The sequence below is a fragment of the Gigantopelta aegis genome, chromosome 5, assembly GCF_016097555.1.
Source record: "Gigantopelta aegis isolate Gae_Host chromosome 5, Gae_host_genome, whole genome shotgun sequence".
Taxonomy (NCBI): Eukaryota; Metazoa; Mollusca; class Gastropoda; order Neomphalida; family Peltospiridae; genus Gigantopelta; species Gigantopelta aegis.
Genome location: NC_054703.1, coordinates 36,789,857 through 36,810,819, shown reverse-complemented (window position 1 = coordinate 36,810,819; position 20,963 = coordinate 36,789,857). Strand labels below are relative to the sequence as shown.

Here is a 20,963-nt window from a genome sequence, read left to right as displayed (position 1 = left end):
TTTCATCAATGATTTGTGACCGGCCTCGGTGGTGTTGTGGTTAAGCCATAGGACATAAGGCTGGTAGGTATTGGGTACACAACACAGTACCGGATCCCAGCCAAAGCGAGTTTTAACTCCAAATGTGTAGATGTAAGACCACTAAACCCACTTCTCCCTCACTATCCACTAACCTACTGTCCTGACCATACAGCCCAGATAGCTGAGATGTGTGCCCAAGACAGCGTGCTTGAACCTTATTTAGATTATAAGAACGAAAATAAGTTTAAAAAAGAAAGAAATTATTGGTGACTAAAACAATACACAGTGGAGTAGTTTTTCAATGAAAATATCTGACCACACTTATATATCACGTGGCAATGATAAACATACACTGATGAACGGAAGATGCTTTTGTAGCTAAATTAACCAGTGTTTTTCTTATATGTACATGTAGTGTTATGCAATATTTGAGTATATGTTTCAAGACGTAATGATTTAGATATTCCCAACGCAAATGTTAAAGCCTTATTATTTTCTGTGATAATAATTGGAGGTTTTTCAGCAATTAGTGTTTACCTTTGTATCAATCTGTCCACCCCTAAAAGTGACAACAGAAAATAATATGAACTAGTCAAGCAACAAAAAACCCACTAAAAAACTAAACAAAACAGAATACAATAAAAGACCAATGTGACGGAACATGCTCTTAATTTCTTTTCGCCTGTGGCGATATTAATTGTTTTAGAGGGCCGTGTGCAGTCCCAATATGCACTTAGACTAGGTGGGCACCCCCATGTATCACCGTCTGGTGATCTGAGTGTAAATAAAGTTCTGTTACGTCCAGAACCTATCGACAATATTTAATCTATGGTGATCTGAGCTTAAATAAAGTTCTGTTCTGTTCTGTTGAGAACCTATCGACAATATTTAATCTACGGTGATCTGAGTGTAAATAAAGTTCTGTTCTGTTGAGAACCTATTGACAATATTGAATATACTACTGATACTGTAATTACTAGTAGTCTGAAAGACTTCGATATTCTTTTTCAGAATCAGTGTTTGGCCCAGGTCTCATTGCAGTCTTGTCGGTGTCTGGAGTCTTCGTCATATTCCTTGTTGTGGCTGCTGTCATCTTCTTCAGGTGAGTAGATATTTTATTTCTTCTTTTCTAAATATTTTGTTTTAACAACAGCCAGGAATTGTAGTTGTAGAATGGCGTACGAATCTTCTTTAGAACAAAGATAAATCACGACATCATCTAAGCATGCTGTTTAATGGTTAGGTTTTAGAAAAAATTGAAGTTTTTGTAGTAACCTTACACTTATAGACTTATATACAGAAGAGGTGATTTTCCAGAGTCAAAATAATGAGTTGTGTCTCGGTCAGAGAGAGAGAGAGAGAGAGAGAGAGAGAGAGAGAGAGAGAGAGAGAGAGAGAGAGAGAGAGAGAGAGAGAGAGAGAGAGAGAGAGAGAGAGAGAGAGAGAGAGAGACAGACAGACAGACAGACAGACAGACAGACAGACAGACAGACAGACAGTCAGTCAGTCAGTCAGTCAGTCAGTCAGTCAGTCAGTCAGTCAGTCAGTCAGTCAGACAGACAGACACGACAGACACGACAGACAGGCAGAGAAAGAGAGATACAGAGTACACAGACAGAGAGACGCGATTGCAATTGCCAAATATTGTGCTACCTTTGCTGGATTGAGTTTCACCAGTCTAATCTCATGGACATGCTTTCTAGATAGTTTACAGGAGAAAACATATATTTTTCAGACTGAGAAGAAGAATTGGGAAGATGAAATCAGACATCAACGAACGACCCGTGTCAGAGTCACCAAATGTGAACGACGTCACAAGGCCAGAGAGTGCTGAGTCCATCGCTGAGAATCTTTACGAGACTGCTTCTTTACGGTCGCCTGAACACTTCTACGAAGAACTGCCGGAGACCCAAATGATGCTCCCAGTGATGGCACATACATAAACGCTAACTTCCCAACAGACAGCAATTAGCGAACTCTTGAAAACTATGCCAATTTGAATTATTAACTCCTGAAAAGTATAAGAATTTGAATTATTAACTCTTGAAAAGTATAATACTTTGAATTATTAACTCTTGAAAAGTATGAGAATTTGAATTAGTAACTGTTGAAAAGTATGCCAGTTTGAATTAGTAACTCTTGAAAAGTATGTGTATTTGAATTAGAAACTCTTAAAAACTATGCCAATTTGAATTATTAACTTGAAAAGTATGAGAATTTGAATTAGTAAATCTTGAAAAATATGCGAATTTGAATTAGTAACTCTTGAAAACAATGCCAATTTGAATTAGTAACTCTTGAAAAGTATGCCAATTTCCATTAGTAACTCTTGAAAAGTATGAGAATTTGAATTAGTTAACTCTTGAAAAGTATACCAATTTGAATTAGTAACTGTTGAATGTATGAGAATTTGAATTAGTAACTCTTCAAGAGTATGATAATTTGAATTAGTAACTCTTGAAAAGTATGCCAGTTTAAATTAGTAACTCTTGGAGGCTATGAGAATTTGAATTAGTACCTATCCAGGCTATGACAATTTGAATTAATAACTCTTGGACGTTATGATAATTTGAATTAATAACACTTGGAGGCTATGAGAATTTGAATTAATAACTCTTGGAGACTATGAGAATTTGAATTGTTAACTCATGAAAACTATGGGAATTTGAATTAGTAACTCTTGAAAACTATGTTATTGTTTTCATGAGATATCGTATTTATTAATTTGTCTCTTAACACTGTTTGCTAATAAGCATAATAAGTCTTACAGAGCCTTGAAACAGAAATAATTATTTCTGGAATTTTACTTGAGTAAAATTATTATGACTCATTCCTTAATCTGTGATAAAAAGAAATTTATTAGTCTGTTTTGAAAGCAAGTGATTCCTTCCCAATTTTTCTCTCCTGGATTTATCAAAAGCCATTTTGTATTATACATATTATTTGGCAAGGTTTTTGTCTCAAACACTAGAAATAAATTGTAGAAGCAAGTATATTTTGTATGGTACTCCTGTACGATATATTTGACTAGAGAGCTTGCTAGTCACACTGCTCGATGTTCATAGCCTTTAAATGCCACATGGATTATCAAGAAACTCTAAAGAAATAAACGAATCGCACATGAAATGGGGGGTTGGTGGTGGAGAGATGATATACTAATATTCCAAATATTTAAATATTAAACAAATATTCAAGAGAATGCACACGATAGCAACTAAAAGTTATTGTTCATAAATGTTTGCTTTAAAAAAAACCCTCAAAGATGGGTACATCTTTAAGCTATAAAACAATTTAACCACAACAAGAATCGTCAACTGTTAATTATTGTTGCGTCATGCATCTTTTAAGTTTCTTCTTGTATCAATTATAACTCTCTGTCTCACCAATGACTATTATAATAAACGTAAACAAGGATTTTGAAGCTTGTATCATTTTCGCAGAAGCTAGCCATATGCTGGTGAACAGTTTAATTATTAACTCTTTTGATAGAATGAACATTTGTGTTAGTAACTCTTACAAACTGAAACTATTTGAATTAGTAAATCTTTGAGACTATCAAAATTAGTGATTCCAGGAGACTAAGATAATTTGAATTGTAATTCTTGTAGACGGAGTATTCTGTATTTAGTTTTTATACATATTTTTTTATATTAATATATCTTATGTTCACTATCTTTACAGAGACAAAACTAGGGCAGTTCGAAAAATAAGGGACAATTTTATCAAAATGACTGCCCTCGATTTCTTACAAGTTATTGCAAATAGCAAGTAGTAATACAATAACAAGTAGTAGTAGTAGTACATATTTTTTTATACATATAGACATATACATATTTTAGGGGGTTTTGTTTTACTTCTTATAAATACAATACTTTTAAATATTTTTGATAGTCTTTTAATAGTTTTAGAGTCTCTCATAACTCCATAGGAGTGGCTTGTGTACTTGTATTGCTGTATTATTCTTGTTGTTGTTGTTGTTGAACTTTTCTTTTTCTTTTAATCTGTATACAAGGTGAGACGTAAATAACGAATTATCTTATGTTCATTATGTTTATAGAGACAAAACTAGGGTAGTTTGAAAAATAAGAGACACCGTGATGAAATTGATAGTAATTTAATAGTTTTTAGTGTCTCTCATAACTCCATAGGAGTGGCTTGTGTACATTTGCTGCTGTATTGTTGTATTATTACTGTTGAACTCTTGTTTTTTTTAAATTTTAATCTGTACACAACGTGAGACGTGAATAAAGACTGTGTCTATCTGTCTGTCTGTCTACATTCGGAAATAATTCTCTGATTGAATCACCAACGATCAACAAACTTCTCAATTGTTTTCAATCGATTACTTTCAAAGCAACGAGCTCCACGTGACATTGTGAGAAATTATGGACCAATCGAAAACAGCCTTCGGTAGACTCGAATTTTTACCGAAAAACATAATTCATCAGATATTTCGCTCCCACTTTTACTAATTCGTCCCACGGGTCAGTTGTTTGTAGTAGAAAATGTTAGGCGATAAATCGTGGGTGGAAAATTGCAACGTTCTATTTGCACAAAACTTAATTTTGAGAAATCGCCACTTGAAGTTTGGGCTGCCATATCTGAGCCATGGCGAGGTCTCTGCAATAGATTTAATATAACAACTGTGTCTTAAAATAACAAATTATGGGACTGTTTACTATGTAGATGATTTGATTTTCTATCAAATAGGATGGATAACTAATTTTTGGAAAAAAATTGCAGATAGAACCTTATAATTCTCAGGCTTCGAAATGTGTGAATTGGCAAAATAATGTTATTTATTTATTAATTATTATTATTTTCTTTTAATTATTATTATTATTATTATTATTATTATTGATTTATTTATTGATTTATTTATTATTTGCATACATTAGCTATTGATGATGATAATATGTATTATTTTATTTGTTCCCAAAAGGATACTGGGAAAGTGAGGGGCGTTAACGACATGGTATGGACAATTTAGAATAACATTTAGTGAACTAAGCCTGCACACATTGATAACAGATCCTATTCGGATGAAAACGGATTGATCCGTTTTGAAGTTTGGTGTGTCAACGGTATAATTTGCATCCTGTTAGAAACTGAAAATTTCATTAAGTAGATCGTCAAGACCGTGATAGTTTGAATTAGTGTTGCTTGGAGATTACAAGAATTTGAATTATAATAAAGGATTACTGTAGGCTTATAGTTCTAATTTACATTTTATTTTTTAACTTTTTTTTAAAGGATTACTGTAGGCTTATAGTTATTGCATTATTGCACAGGAGTATAAGACGCTGTCGATGGATGGCGTTAACTTAACATAAATAACAGAGACGCCAGAGCCACATTTTACTGTTGTTACATACATTTGTGATAAATAACCGCAAATTAATCGATGCCACATGTTATCGTGTCGGGCACTCTTATTGAATTTTGCAATAATATTAAAGGGGCGGCCCTGAGTTTACAACCATTGTAAAATGTTTAAAGGGACAGTCCCGAGTTTACAACCATTGTAAAATGTTTAAAGGGACGGTACCGCGTTTACAGCCATTGTAAAATGTTTAAAGGGACGGTCCTGAGTTTACGACCATTGTAAAATGTTTAAAGGGACGGTCCCGAGTTTACGACCATTGTAGAATGTTTAAAGGGACAGTCCCGAGTTTACAGCCATTGTAAAATGTTTAAAGGGACGGTCCTGAGTTTACGACCATTGTAAAATGTTTAAAGGGACGGTCCTGAGTTTACAGCCATTGTAAAATGTTTAAAGGGACGGTCCTGAGTTTACAGTCATTGTAAAATGTTTAAAGGGACGGTCCTGAGTGTACAACCGTTGTAAAATGTTTCCGACCAATAGAGCATTTTCGATGACGTAACATACAAATTAGCAATGTCTGTATTTACAAGGTGTTTGTTGTTGTCCTACTATAGGAGCCCAAACCAGATTATACCTCCCAATAATTTCGTATGTGCGAAAAAATATATATCACGAATTAAAGTAAAAACTGAGTGCTACAAACATTAGTATACAACCGCAAACACATTTGATATACAGACACTGGTATTCTAAACAAGAAAATGTATTTAGTATGAAATAGTAGTGGCCAACAAGGCTCTGTTATCGCAAACATCTTACAATGGCTGCAAACTCAGGACAGTCCTTGTAATTTATATAATAGTACTGTTTTATTGAGCGTTATTGTTTAGAAGCAAAACCTTTTAGTGTCATTATTGCTAAGTATGTTTCAAATTTAATTATCAGGTGTGTCTGTTATTTATTTTACGTTCATCTGGGTCATAGGTACTTGGTGACAGGATAATAAACTATTTCTCAATTGTGACACTAGTACATGATACTGTTACTGCATATTAGCAACTATTGACTTTGTAGGCGATTATGTGGAAGTTACTTTGTCACCAAATATCAAAATGAAGGGGGGCGGGGGGAGAAATGCAGCGAAAGAAAAAAATATATATATGAGTGATTAACTATCAAAAACATTAAGAAAGAGAAGTTCAATTTAAACTGTCAAAAAATGTATTGATGTAATGTTTGATGATGAGTTTCATATCGAAAACTTATTGCAATGAAGGAATGTCTATTATTGTTTTTAAATAACATTTTGTTGAAATAGCAGACCCCCCTCCCCAATGTCCGATAAACTGTCAGTACTCTTTTTGTTTTATTTTATTTTGTTTTAACAGCACTCTCTGCAAAGCGTTTCCTCCGCGTTTTATTCCCACCCGGGTCGAAGTGAGAAGTTTACCCGGCCCATAATACAAATTTTAAAACACGAAATTACATGAGAAATATGTAAAACAAATAAGTACTAAATTAATTTTACTGCTTAAATTGCATCACATGCTTCTTGAAAAACACCTTATGACATTGATATAATCAGGAGTGAAAAACATTTATCAGGATCATAAACAGAACGTGCTTTCGAGGGGTTCTTTCGGGGGTATATTGAGAACAATTAAATTATCCTGTCATCAAGTGCCTAGGATATGGGTATGAACAAATATAATCATCCACAAACGTATGAGTGAATTTGGCGATTGACAGCTTATACCCTTGGAACATGCCAACTTTTGGGAATGAGGAGCAGACCTGGCTGTTGAGGAGCGATAACTCTCACTCCACTAAGACTAGTTCAAGAAGACCAATGTTTAACTCCCCTCAACATGTGAATTTACTTGGTATCAGTTGGGTAATAACTTAAATGGCTCCTCATAATTTAAGTTAATTTACCATGCCTATCCGGGTGGGTTTTTTTCTCAGCGATGTTAGGAGGGAAGTTATTAATTTGCATATTTTGGTAATGTGGGTTTTAAGCATATAATGAAGGATTAAAAAAATAGCCAGAATGTTTTTTGTTTGCCTGGTCCTTACTTATATCTGTACACCTTTTTTTTTTTAGATTTGTGTACATTAAATTTAGGTAATAACGTACAAAGTTGTAAATTGCACCAAATCAAATGGAATATACGTTTCAGTATATAAATCCATAAATGAGTTTTGCAAAATTTCAGTTCTTAAGGGGTGGAATATAGCTGTCAGTAGAGTATTTGTCGGAGGTGTTTGGATCAGAAGATCAAATCTAGTCAGTGGACTCTGGATTTTTCCTGTTCCAACCTTTTCCCTTCGACTGGTATATCAAAGGTTGTTTTATATGTCCCGTCTTGTCTGTGGAAAAGTGTATTTAAAAGATAGAAGAATGAATGAATGTTTAACGACACTCCAGCACAAAGATACACATCATCAAAAGATAAATGAATGAATGTTTAACGACAGTCCAGCGCAAAAACACATCGGCAAAAGATAGATGAATGAATTAATGTTTAACGACACTCCATCACAAAGATAGATGAATGAATGAATGTTTAACGACACTCCAGCGCAAAGATACACATCGGCTAAAGATAGGTGAGTGAATGAGAGTTTAACGACACTCCAGCACAAAGATACACATCGGCTAAAGATAGATGAATGAACGAACGTTTAACGACACTCCAACACAAAGATGGATGAATGAATGAATGAATGTTTAACGACACTCCAACACAAAGATACACATCGGCTAACGATAGATGAATGAATTAACGTTTAACGACACTCCAACACAAAGATACACATCGGCTAAAGATAGGTGAGTGAATGAGAGTTTAACGACACTCCAGCACAAAGATACACATCGTCTAAAGATAGATGAATGAATGGATGTTTAACGACACTCCAACACAAAGATACACATCGGCTAACGATAGATGAATGAATGAACGTTTAACGACACTCCAACACAAAGATAGATGAGTGAATGAATGTTTAACGACACTCCAGCACAACGCTACACATCGGCTAAAGATAGATGAATGAATGAATGAATGAATGAATGAATGAATGAATGAATGAATGTTTAACGACACCCCAGCACGAAAAATACATCGGCTATTGGGTGTCAAACTATGGTAATGCAAATAAATAAAGTGATGATCAACATCAATATAAAAATTCAAGACTTAATCAAAAACAGTGTAAAGAACTGTGCAAAAACACAAATATCACAGAATTTTACGGATACTGAATTTTACTCAAAACTTCAGTTTTGTGCTGTATTGGCCATTCTCAAAGAGAATGTTACAACCCTGCACCACGGTGAGGTTACAGCACACACAGGGGATGAATGAATGAAGGTTTAACGACACTCCGACAGAAAGATACACATCGGCTAAAAATAGATGAATGAATGAATGTTTAACGATACTCCAGCATAAAAATACGCATCGGCTAAAGATATATGCTACTAATGGGAAAATATATCGGGTTTCCTCTGAAGACGGCTCGTCATAATTACTAAAGGTCGAATTTACAAAGCCTGTTTTTTCAATTACACGACGTGTGTAACTATATCTGTTTGTCTGTCTCTCTGTCTATCTATGGGTCTATCAGTCTTTTTATTTAGACTAAATATTTCTTTCTCTTTGACGGTATCTTTTTCTGTGTCTGTCTGAAGGTCTATATATCTGTTTGGCTATTTAGACTGAGAGTTTGCCTGTTTATCTATCTGAAGGTGTATATGTATATGTATATGTATATGTATATGTATATGTATATGTATATATATATGTATATATATATGTATATATATATATATATATATATATATCTGTTTGACTATCTAGACTGAGAGATAGCCTGTTTATCTGTCTGAAAGTCTATATATCTGTTTGGCTATCGAGACTGAAAGTCTGTCTGTATGGCTATGACAATTGTATCTGTTTGTTTGTCCCCTGCGTGTGCTGTAACCTCACCGTGGTGCAGGGGTGTAACATTCTCTTTGAGAATGGCCAATACAGCACAACTCCCCTATTGGGGCATCTTGTTGGCCGTGAGGTGCATCCCGTAATGCTGGATGATTGGATCCTCGTGAGTAAAATTCAGTATCCGTAAACTTCTGTGATATTTGTGTTTTTGCACAGTTCTTTACACTGTTTTTGTTTAATTTTTATATTGATGTTGATCATCACTTTATTTATCTGCATTACCATAATTTGACACCCAATAGCCGATGTATTTTTCCTGCTGGGGTGTCATTAAACATTCATTCATTCATTCTGTTTGTCTGTCTAAGGGTCTTTCTGGCCATATAGACTGCATTTTTCTCTCCGTCAGGGGCGGGATGTAGCCCAATTGTAAAGCGCTCGCTCAAGGATCGATCCCTGTCGGTTGGCCCATTGAATTGTTTTCTCGTTCCAGCCAGTGCACCATGACTGGTATACCAAAGGCCGTTGTATGTGCTAGCTTATCTGCGGGATGGTGCATATATCCCTTGCTACTAATGAAAAAACCTGTAGCGGGTTTTTCCTCTAAGATTATATATGTCAAAACTACCCAATGTTTGACATCCAATAGCCGATGATTAATAAATCAATGTGATTAGTGGTGTCGTTAAACAAAGCAAACATTAACATTAACGTTTCATCAGTGAATGATTATGATGTTCAGTTTCAGAGTCGTGGTCTAGATCAGATGTCATCGATGTAGTGGTCGCGTCTATTGTCGTCGTCATATTTTGTCTTGTGCCTTTTTTCATCTCCTTAAGGCGAGTCAATATTCTATTTGTTTTTAGTTTCAGGCGTATTGTGCAGAGGGGGAGTTTGTGGATCCTGTCATCTTATTAAAGGGACATTCCTGAGTTTACTGCATTATAAGATGTTTCCAAATAATAAAATATTTCTACTATTAAGCTTACATATTAAATATATTTTCTTGTTTAGAATGTCAGTGTCTGTATACTCAATGTGTTTCTGGTCGTCTTCATATTTGTAAGAAACCCAAACCGGATTTTGTCTTCAAATAATTTCGTACGTATGAAAAAACCTTTTTTTTAGGAAATAAAATGAAATATAACCTAGTGCAAATATTAGAACGATCAGAAAAAACGTTTAATATACAGTCATTAATATTTTATGCAGAACAATATATTTGATATGTAACTACAATCGTTAAAAAGACTGTTAGTCGATAACATCTTAAAAATTGCAGCAAACTCAGGAATGTCCCATAAGGTGAGTAAATATTCTATATTTTTTTAATTCCATGCGTCGTGTGTAGAGGAGGGAGTTTGTGTAACTTGACATCTTCTTAAGGTGAGTAAATATCTTTTTAGTTCCAGGCGTAGTGTGCACAGGAGCGAGTTTGGGTGTTGTAATATCCTTGTTCGAAGAACATGTTCTTTTTTCAATGTATTTTCTCGCAAGAACATTTGCATTTACCATAGTCAGACACCTAATAGCCGATGTATTTTTCGTGCTGGGGTGTGATTAATCATCTATTCTATTCTAATCTATTCACAAGAACATGACCCGATTCCCCTAAAAATTTCGTTCGCCAGCGTCTAGAGCCCCTGCATAATTTCTTGTAGAGGCGCCTGATTTCTTCTTTTTAACGGCCCGAGATATATTTTGTGGCATGGTGTATGAATCTTCTTTATATCAATGTTAAATCACGACGTCATGTTTATAACTATAACTATTATTTTAAAAGTTAGTTCGTTTTGTTTAACGACACCTCTATAGCACATAGATTTATTAATCAACGGCTATTGTATATCACACATTTGGTAATTTTGACATATAGTCTTAGAAAGGAAACCCGCTACATTTTTCTATTAATAACAAAGGGTGTTTTATATGCACTATCCCAAAGACAGGGTAGGACATACCACGATCTTTGATATATCAGTCGTGGTGAAATAGCCCAATGGGCCCACCGAAGGGAATCGATCGTAGACCGACCGCGCTTCAAGCGAGCGCTGTAACAAGGGACTAAATCCCGCCCTCAGTACAAAGATATTCGCACCTCTACAGGTGAAACATACAGCTAGAGCAGCGACAGCAGCATCAGCAGCAGCGGCAACAGCAGCATCAAACAAATCAATAATTAAAAAAAGCAAACATAACAAGTCTAAAACTGTTATATCGTTATTAGAGGGACATTCCTGATTTTGTTGCAATTTTAAACACGTTATCTACTATCAGATACTTTTTAACGATTGTAATTACATATCAAATATATTTTTCGGCATAAAATATTAGTGATTGTATATTAAACGTGTTTCTGATCGTTCTAATATTTGTACTAGGTTAAATTTCATTTTATTTCCTAATTATTATTTTCCGTACGTACGCAATTATTTGAAGACACAATCCAGTTTGGGCTTCTTACAAATATTAAGACGACCAGAAACACATTGAATATACAGACACTGATATTCAAAACAAGAAAATATATTTAATATGTAAGTTTGATCGTAGAAATATTTTATCAGACGGAAACATCTTACAATGCAGCAAACTCAGGAATGTCCCTTTAATATTATTAGTGTTTAGTTTATTGTTAACTGTTGTCTTTCAGATTGAGACAAAAAAACGAAAAGTAAATCGAACCTCCAGGCAAGCAGGAACGAACGTGCATTGTCTTTAAACACAACACATGTTACTGACGCCACAGAGCGCAGCGACACCCTACTAGTCAGAACACCTACGAGAGTCTGTCTCCAACACAGTCGCCGGAAAACGTTTACAAGGGTATATCTCCGCCAGAGACCAGGGAAGAATCGAATGACGCCCCAAATGACGTCACATACAATAATACATAAACCTTTACGAGGGTATATCTCCGCCAGAGACCAGGGAAGAATCGAATGACGCCCCAAATGACGTCACATACAATAATACATAAACCTTTACGAGGGTATATCTCCGCCAGAGACCAGGGAAGAATCGAATGACGCCCCAAATGACGTCACATACATTAATACATAAACCTGCCTGATGCTACCTCGATTGGTGAGGAAGAAGGAGAAAATCCGTTTGGGGTACTTCCCTATCAGTTTGAACCGTAGTACACCGACGATGATCCGTCGAGCGAAATGCGGTCAGCCTATTTGCAGCCCGGAGCCCGGACGTCGCCCGGTGACAAAGACAAAGCCCGAATGTTAATGCAGAGGTGTACATTGTTCATATTTGGCAGAAAGATACACCTCAACACGATGCATTTATATATGTTAAAAAAAAAAATGTAGGAAAAATATTTTTTTTTGAAAAAATACTAATTAATATTACCTGATGACTGGATAACATTTAAATGATTAATGTATTGCAATTATTATTAAAAACAACAAATACATGTACATACATTAAATATGTTTTTTAAAAACATCATTAAATATATTAAACAAGGTGCATTCATCGTCAGTCTAATCATTACTTGGTTACAGACATCTACGATTGGTACCGGTTTCGTTTACAAAATATGAAGATTTTATTGTCCGAAGTTAATCCTTTAATTGGTTAACTAAAGGCTTATTTGCAAAAGCAAACCAGCCTCGGTGGCGTAGTGGTTAAGCCATCGGACTACAGGCTGGTAGGTACAGGGTTCGCAGCCCGGTACCGGCTCCAACCCAGCGCGAGTTCTTAAGGGCTCAATGGGTAGGTGTAAGGCCACTACACCCTTTTCTCTCTCACTAACTACTAACCAACTAACAACTAACCCACTGTCCTGGACAGACAGCCCAGATAGCTGAGGTGTGTGCCCAGGACAGCGTGCTTGAACCTTAATTGGATATAAGCACGAAAATAAGTTGAAATGAAATGAATGCAAAAGCAATACATGTCTACAGATTTCGCAGACATCGGTAGCTCGGACAGCATGTGAAACAGTCGGCTCACTACGAGATCAAGGACTCTAAGTGGTTGTGTGTGTACTGCCAATATGCTACGGTATCTGTGATTATGTAATGTCGTTGTCAAGAGGTGTTTTCAGACGTCGGATGCACGTTTATTCCTAATTTGCTCTGTCGGTGTCGGAACGTGTAAATTCCTTTGTAATGAACAGAATAACACTGATGTACGACCAATTTGTGGTCGGATGGTGTAAATGTCGCAGTAACGACGGTCGTTGTAACGAGGTCTGACTGTATATGTTAAAACAATAAATGTAGGATGTTTTTTGTTGTTTTTTAGAAAAAAATAGCATTAACATTCGGTAGACCTATCTGTTTTTGTCTTCGGGCGATGCTCGGGATATCGTTATGTACAGCCCGAACATGAAAAATGCGAATTTTTTTTCTAAAAAATATTTTTCCTACATTAATGTTTTTAACATATATAAATGCATCGTGTTGAGGTGTATCTTTGTGCCAAATATGAAAAATGTACACCTCGGCATTAACATTTTGTCTTTCGGAAAATTATGCAAACGTCTTTTGCCTTTAACTGCAGCTTTTGTACATCTATACACCGAATAATGGTTCACCATGTTTCACATTTGAAAGATGTCTTCAAACTGGTATTCCAAACATACAATTCAATTCAATAAAATAACATTTTCGTGTTTTAAAAATACACGTGTTCCACTTCCATGTTAAATGACCGAAAGGCTGCGAATCACGCGTTCATGTTATGCCGATTAGCGCGTCACGGGGTCACGTGACTTGACTTGGCGTTCAGAGGCTTTTTGGCAAGCGATGGGTAAAACGCGACATTTTATTGCGAATATATTAAAAACGTATGAATGTTTTAAAATACTTCACATATATTGCAAAAGGTTTACGTAGATAACAAACAATAGTGAATTACGTGTTTGATAAACGTAGACCTTTAACTTTAAACATATTACATTGAATTGGTAATTTTTGAGGACAGGGTTAGGGTTAGGGTTAGGGTTAGGGTTAGGGTTAGGGCTAGGTTAGGGTTAGGTTAGGGTTAGGATTAGGGTTACTACTTCAGAGTCTCGGTATCCAAGAGTTACTAATTCAAAGACTCAGTCTTCAAGAGTTACTAATTTAGAGGTTCAGTCTCCAATAGTTAATGATTCAATATAAGTCTTCAAGGGTTACGAATTCAGAGTATCAGTCTTCAAGAGAACTGGTATATCTTGATGACTATACGAATGTCAATTAGTAACTCTTAGAAATTGTGACAATTTGAATAATTAACTCTTGACAAGTATGATAATTTGAATTAGTAACTCTTCATCATATAAGAGTTTGAATGACTAACTTTCGAAGACTATGGTAGTTGGAATCAATAACCCTAGAACACCATAATTTATTAGTAACCTTTGATGTCTTTGTACAGGAATGTTCTGAACTGAAATGCACACGTTAAAATGGTCATTAAGTTTTAATTTTGTTTTAGCATTTCCATTTACAATTCAGTCCCATGTAAACGATTTTACTAACGCCACGTAAATTCACTTGGATCTTATGGCAGTCTTCTTTTCCCCCCCCCCCAAAAAAAAAAAAAAAAATAATAATAATAATAATAAAAAAAAATAATAATAATAAAAAAATAATATATTCTCAATCTCCTAGTTTTGGTCTTTGTAGTGCAAGTACGCATTTTAAAATGTATCTTTCTATTTCTTCTAATTTTAATAACAGATGAGCAATATTTTTAAAAAAAACCCAAAACAACAACAAACCTTTACAGTCCCTTTGAATATGCACGTACACGTCCCTTTGTTTACGAACGCAGTAGACAGGTTTTGGCGTATGTACAGGTGAGCTGCATAACGTGGCAGTCCTTTTACACAATGCTGCATACTCTGATGATTCTGTCAAAACGTCTTTTGAAGTCAATCTTGTGCAGATATGCGACATTGAATGTCTAACGGAAAATTATTCGCACTGATAGGATTTATTCATTCAGGAATAAATCTGGTTATTATAGCAACTGCCGTAGTATTGGTCTGGTGTAACCAGTCGTTTAGAATGCAGTATAGTAGTTTTGTCAATTAAAAAAACAGTCTTATCTTTTAGCTATCTGGTTTGGAGAGACCAGTCTATCTTTTCCGGAAACGAGCCATCGAAGAAAGTCATCGGGAAATTAACAAGAGACAGATAACTAATTTACAAATTTATGTGAAAACAAATGTTGGAATTATTATTAATCATGTTTCTTTATTAAATTAGGTTGGATGTTTTATTAATTTGAAGATTACGAAGGATTTGGAGCGAAACCTAGCTCGAAAAAAAGAAAGCCAAAACAATTGCGATTCTATCGATTTAAAAACATTTAGACGTTAATGTATATCGATCAATATTAACTGATGTTTAATAATAGAAGCAGGCAGGATAGTTGGACCTTTTAAAAAGACCAATTTCAAATTTACGCATTTCGCCAACAGGGGTAGTTCCTAAAGCAACTGGGGGGTGGATGACGCGACCTGTGGAGTTAGACAACCACACCACTTTATAAGGGTATCTGCTGGGATGCGAGAATTCCTGTCATGGACGGAGGAGCCGGCCAAGGCCGGTTCTTGTGCCCACGACAGGCGTGCGCTACAACAGCTTGTTCTGAATGTGCACGTAAAACCCTATGACATGACATGACATGATGCGAGAAGACAGAAATGTGGCTAATTTTCCTGCAATCATTCAACGGGAAACATTACTTTCCCTGTACCCACTGGTCACATAGCAACGTTATGCAACTGTTTACAGATAGTGCAGGTAACTGCAAGTTGGGTTGTGGGGCTTATTTTCATGGGCACTGGGGTTTTTTTCTGTGGCCTTCACATTGGAGTCGACTCCCCATCATGCAAGAGGTTACATTTTTGGAGTTGGTACCTGTAGTCCTTGCTGTACACATTTGGGGCAGTTTTTGTCTTAATAAAATAACTTACCATGAACATTGATAATGAAGCATTGGTCACAGTAATTAACAAACAGTCGTCCAAATAAAAAAATGTCATGACGCTCATTAGGGCTCTGGTACCAACGCTGTTACAAAATAATATTAGTTTTCACGCACAACACCTGGCAGGGACGACAAATCAAATAGCTGATTCAATTTTTCGCAAACAGTGGTCAAGATTCCAGGATTTGGCTCCAGAGGCGGACAAGCTCCCAGCGGAAGTACCGGCACAATTTGCAGAACTACTATACAACATGAACTGGACAGACTTTTGACGGCATCAGTCGCGGACAGCACACGCGCAGCGTATGATAGAGGATATAACTTATTTATTGATTTCTGTGTAGAACTATAATACCCGATTACTGGCCACCAAGTCTAGAACAGATAGTATAGTTTGTGGCGTACAAGCCAAATTAAGGGTTTGTCTTGTTCCACGGAAAATCATATTTGGCAGGTCTCTCATTTAAATGCAAGGTTTCTGGCCTTAGCGATTTTACGCAACACTTTTTGGTAAGGAAATTGCTCGAGGGTTTCCGGAGGACCAAACCAACCAAAGACACGCGATTGCCAATTTCACTCCCCCTTTTGAAAAAAAAAACAGTGGACATACTGCCCATTGTTTGTAGGGACAATATGAGACAAAGCTATATGCAGCATCATATACTTTGGCCATCTTTGGATTTTTAAGGGTGGGTAAAATTACAGCACGTAGTGTGACAAATGCAGGCCATTGCTAAACAAACAGGATGTACTAGTAGATAACAAAACACAGGCTATTCACCTAAGCATACGTCATTCTAAGACTGACCAATGTGCCAAGGCAACAATGGTGGTGATACCGCAAAATAAAGGGCATATATCAGTATGGCAGTGCACAAAGGAATATTTAGCAGTGCGACCAGTAATTGAGGGTGCTTTCTTTTGTCATTTTTGGGGGAAACTTCTCACCCGTTACCAATTTACAGCTATACTGAAGAAGGCTCTGGAACACCTAGGCTAAAAATGGTTTCAATTCAAATCCCATTCTTTCCGAATAGGGGCTGCAACAACGGCGGCGATTCAGAGCTTATGAGAGGAGAAAATTCAGGTGGAAGGGAGGTGGAAGTCCTCCTTATTTAAATCTTACATAAGAATTCCCAGTCTACCTGTGTAGAATGCTATTATAAGATATTAAATTTAATTAATGTGATTATCAACTTTTTAGATAAATGCTCCAGTTGGTGCGTCGGCTCCTCTCTGGTACGAAGAGCTTTTGTCAGCGCAAAGCAACGACCAGGCGGCATGAACCTTGGCCTAGCTAGGATAGGATATGTTTTTTGGTGGCAGGGAGAAGGCGGAATGCGCTAGAGAGAGGTTTCAAGAAGGGTGACGTTGTTGCTATCTTGGGAAGCACCACCTCAGTTCTTGTTATTGCACTGCGGGGGGAATGCTATGGGGAACATGCCAGCAGGAGATTTGCGCTTTAACATTTTGGAGACCATACGTCTTCTAGCAGAACAGCTTCCATCTACGCGGCTGGTGTGGTCCCAGATGCTCCCCAGATTAGCTTGGAAACACATTGGTATTGAGAAGGTAAGGGAGACTACCAGGAGGAGAATTAATAGCGCAGCAGCTAAAGCCGTCCTCACGCAGGGTGGGTGCTACATCGAATACCCCGACATCAAAATAGACCAGCCAGCCCTATTCATCCCTCACCCAGACGGCGTCAACTTGTCACCCTTGGGCATGGACATATTTTTAAATAACATGCAAGGAGCATTCGAGACGTTCACCACATCAAACGAGTGTGTCTACCCTGGTAAGTGGTAGAAAAAGAGCTGGGAAGGGTAGTAAAAATTAAGTGGTCACGGCAGATCAAGATTGGTCCTGGGTAGCTTCCGCACACATTGTGGTGGCGGTGGGCTTCTGGATGTTCAACCCTTCGCCCATTTGGCATAGGACGCTACACACGATTAATCTGGAGCATTTATGGGGGAGAAGTATGCTCGGCTGCTGTTCTCAGGGCTGGGCAACTCTCCCCAACTTCAGATGCGACCAGAATATTATATATTAACGTGATGAGCCGCTGTTCGCAGGGCCATTCAACTCTTGATTATATAGGCAAGGGGCCGCTGTCCGCAGTGCCCCTTGATTTGATTATATAGGCAAGGGGCCGCTGTGTGCAAGGCCCCTTGATTTGATTATTATAGGCAAGGGGCCGCAGTTCGCAGGGCCCCTTGATTTGATTATATAGGTAAGGAGCCGCTGTCCGCAGGGCCCCTTGATTTGATTATATAGGTAAGGAGCCGCTGTCCGCAGGGCCCCTTGATTTGATTATATAGGTAAGGAGCCGCTGTCCGCAGGGCCCCTTGATTTGATAATATAGGTAAGGGGCCGCTGTTCGCAGGGCCCTTGATTTGATTATATAGGTAAGGAGCCGCTGTTCGCAAGGCCCCTTGATTTGATTATATAGGTAAGGAGCCGCTGTTCGCAAGGCCCCTTGATTTGATTATTATAGGCAAGGGGCCGCAGTTCGCAGGGCCCTTGATTTGATAATATAGGTAAGGGGCCGCTGTTCGCAGGGCCCTTGATTTGATTATATAGGTAAGGAGCCGCTGTTCGCAAGGCCCCTTGATTTGATTATTATAGGCAAGGGGCCGCTGTCCGCAGGGCCCCTTGATTTGATAATATAGGTAAGGGGCCGCTGTTCGCAGGGCCCTTGATTTGATTATATAGGTAAGGAGCCGCTGTTCGCAAGGCCCCTTGATTTGATTATATAGGTAAGGAGCCGCTGTTCGCAAGGCCCCTTGATTTGATTATATAGGCAAGGAACCGCTGTTCGCAAGGCCCCTTGATTTGATTATTATAGGCAAGGGGCCGCAGTTCGCAGGGCCCCTTGATTTGATTATATAGGCAAGGAGCCGCTGTCCGCAGGGCCCCATGATTTGATTATATAGGCAAGGGGCCGCTGTTCGCAAGGGCCCATGATTTGATTATTATAGGCAAGGGGCCGCAGTTCGCAGGGCCCCTTGATTTTTTTCATTGATATTGATTTGATTGTGTAATGACTATTTTTATTGATATTGAATTGTTTGATGTGTCCTTGATTGATATTGTTGAATTTTATTGTCGGAATTGATTGGTTGTTTTTGCGTGCCATTTTGCCTTTTGTGGCCGGCAGCAAATTAAAAATCTAGCCGTGGCCAATCTTTAGTGTAGTCTATTTAGTTATTTTGGGTTTCGGTGGTGTCTACAATAATGCATATTATGTCTTCCATCACAGAGGTTCACATTTGAGTATCGTTTATGTGTAGGTGGCGGGACATAGCCCAGTAATAAAGCGCTCGCTCGATGCACGGTCGGTCTGGGATCGATCCCCGTCGGTGGGCCCATTGGGCTATTTGTCGTTCCAGCCAGTGCACCACGACTAGCATATCAGAGGCCGTGGTATGTACTACCCTGTATGTGGGATGGTACATATAAAAGATACCTTGCTGTTAATCGAAAAGAGTAGCCCATGAAGTGGCGGCAGCAGGTTTCTTCTATCAATATCTGTATGGTTCTTAACCATATGTCTGACACCATATAACCGATATAAAATGTGTTGAGTGCGTCGTTAAATAAAACATTTTCTTCCTACTTCCGTCCTCTGGCGAGTAGATTAATACATATAATCGTTAATATTCTCGAGATAAGAACTCTTATTTTTGTTAGAAAGAAGTCTGAATAATAGAACTGTTATCCACAATCAAGGTCCTATCTCCGCACAAGGCAGAGTCGAATGCTCATTCGAGAGAGACATGCAATCATTTCCCACTGGTTTGCGTTATATAAAACTGGGAGTCGAATGCGCATTCGAGAGAGACATGCAATCATTTCCCACTGGTTTGCGTTATATAAAACTGGGAGTCGAAGACTCATTCGAGAGAGACATGCAATCATTTCCCACTGGTTTGCGTTATATAAAACTGGGAGTCGGATACTCATTCGAGAGAGACATGCAATAATTTCCCACTGGTTTGCGTTATATAAAACTGGGAGTCGAAGGCTCATTCGAGAGAGACATGCAATCATCTCCCACTGGTTTGCGTTATATAAAACTGGGAGTCGGATACTCATTCGAGGGAGACATGCACTCATTTCCCACTGATTTGCGTTATATAAAACTGGGAGTCGAAGGCTCATTCGAAAAAGGCATGCAATCATTTCCCACTGATTTGCATTATATAAAACTGGGAGTCGAAAGCTCATTCGAGAGAGGCATGCAATCATTTCCCACTGATTTGCATTATATAAAACTGGGAGTCGAAGGCTCATTCGAAAAAGGCATGCAATCATTTCCCACTGATTTGCATTATATAAAACTGGGAGTCGAAAGCTCATTCGAGAGATGCATGCAATCATTTCCCACTGATTTGCATTATATAAAACTGGGAGTCGAAGGCTCATTCGAGAGAGGCATGCAATCATTTCCCACTGATTTGCGTTATATAAAACTGGGAGTCGAAGGCTCATTCGAGAGAGGCATGCAAATATTTTCCACTGATTTGCGTTATATAAAACTGGGGGCGGGATTTACCTCAGTCGGTTGAGTGTTCGCTTGAGGTGCTTGCGTCGCAGGATCGAACCACCTCGATTGATCTTTTTAACTGTTTGGGTTTTTCTCGTTCCAACCAGTGCACGACAACCGGTCAAAAGCCGTGGTAAGTGCTTTCCTGTTTGTGCGAAAGTGCATATAAATGATCCCT

At 37.7% G+C, this 20,963-nt stretch overlaps 1 protein-coding gene across 1 annotated transcript in view; it reads left to right on the top strand.

The window, feature by feature from the left end:
- LOC121373135 (coadhesin-like) overlaps nt 1-17,521 on the top strand; it is a 132,301-nt gene extending 114,780 nt beyond the window's left edge. Inside the window, exons 11-13 of the mRNA XM_041499587.1 lie at nt 1,033-1,123; nt 1,757-1,946; nt 17,441-17,521. Coding sequence (XP_041355521.1) covers nt 1,033-1,123; nt 1,757-1,946; nt 17,441-17,521 — 362 coding nt within the window. The remainder of the gene's footprint in view (nt 1-1,032; nt 1,124-1,756; nt 1,947-17,440) is intronic.
- The last annotated feature ends 3,442 nt before the right edge of the window (nt 17,522-20,963 follow it).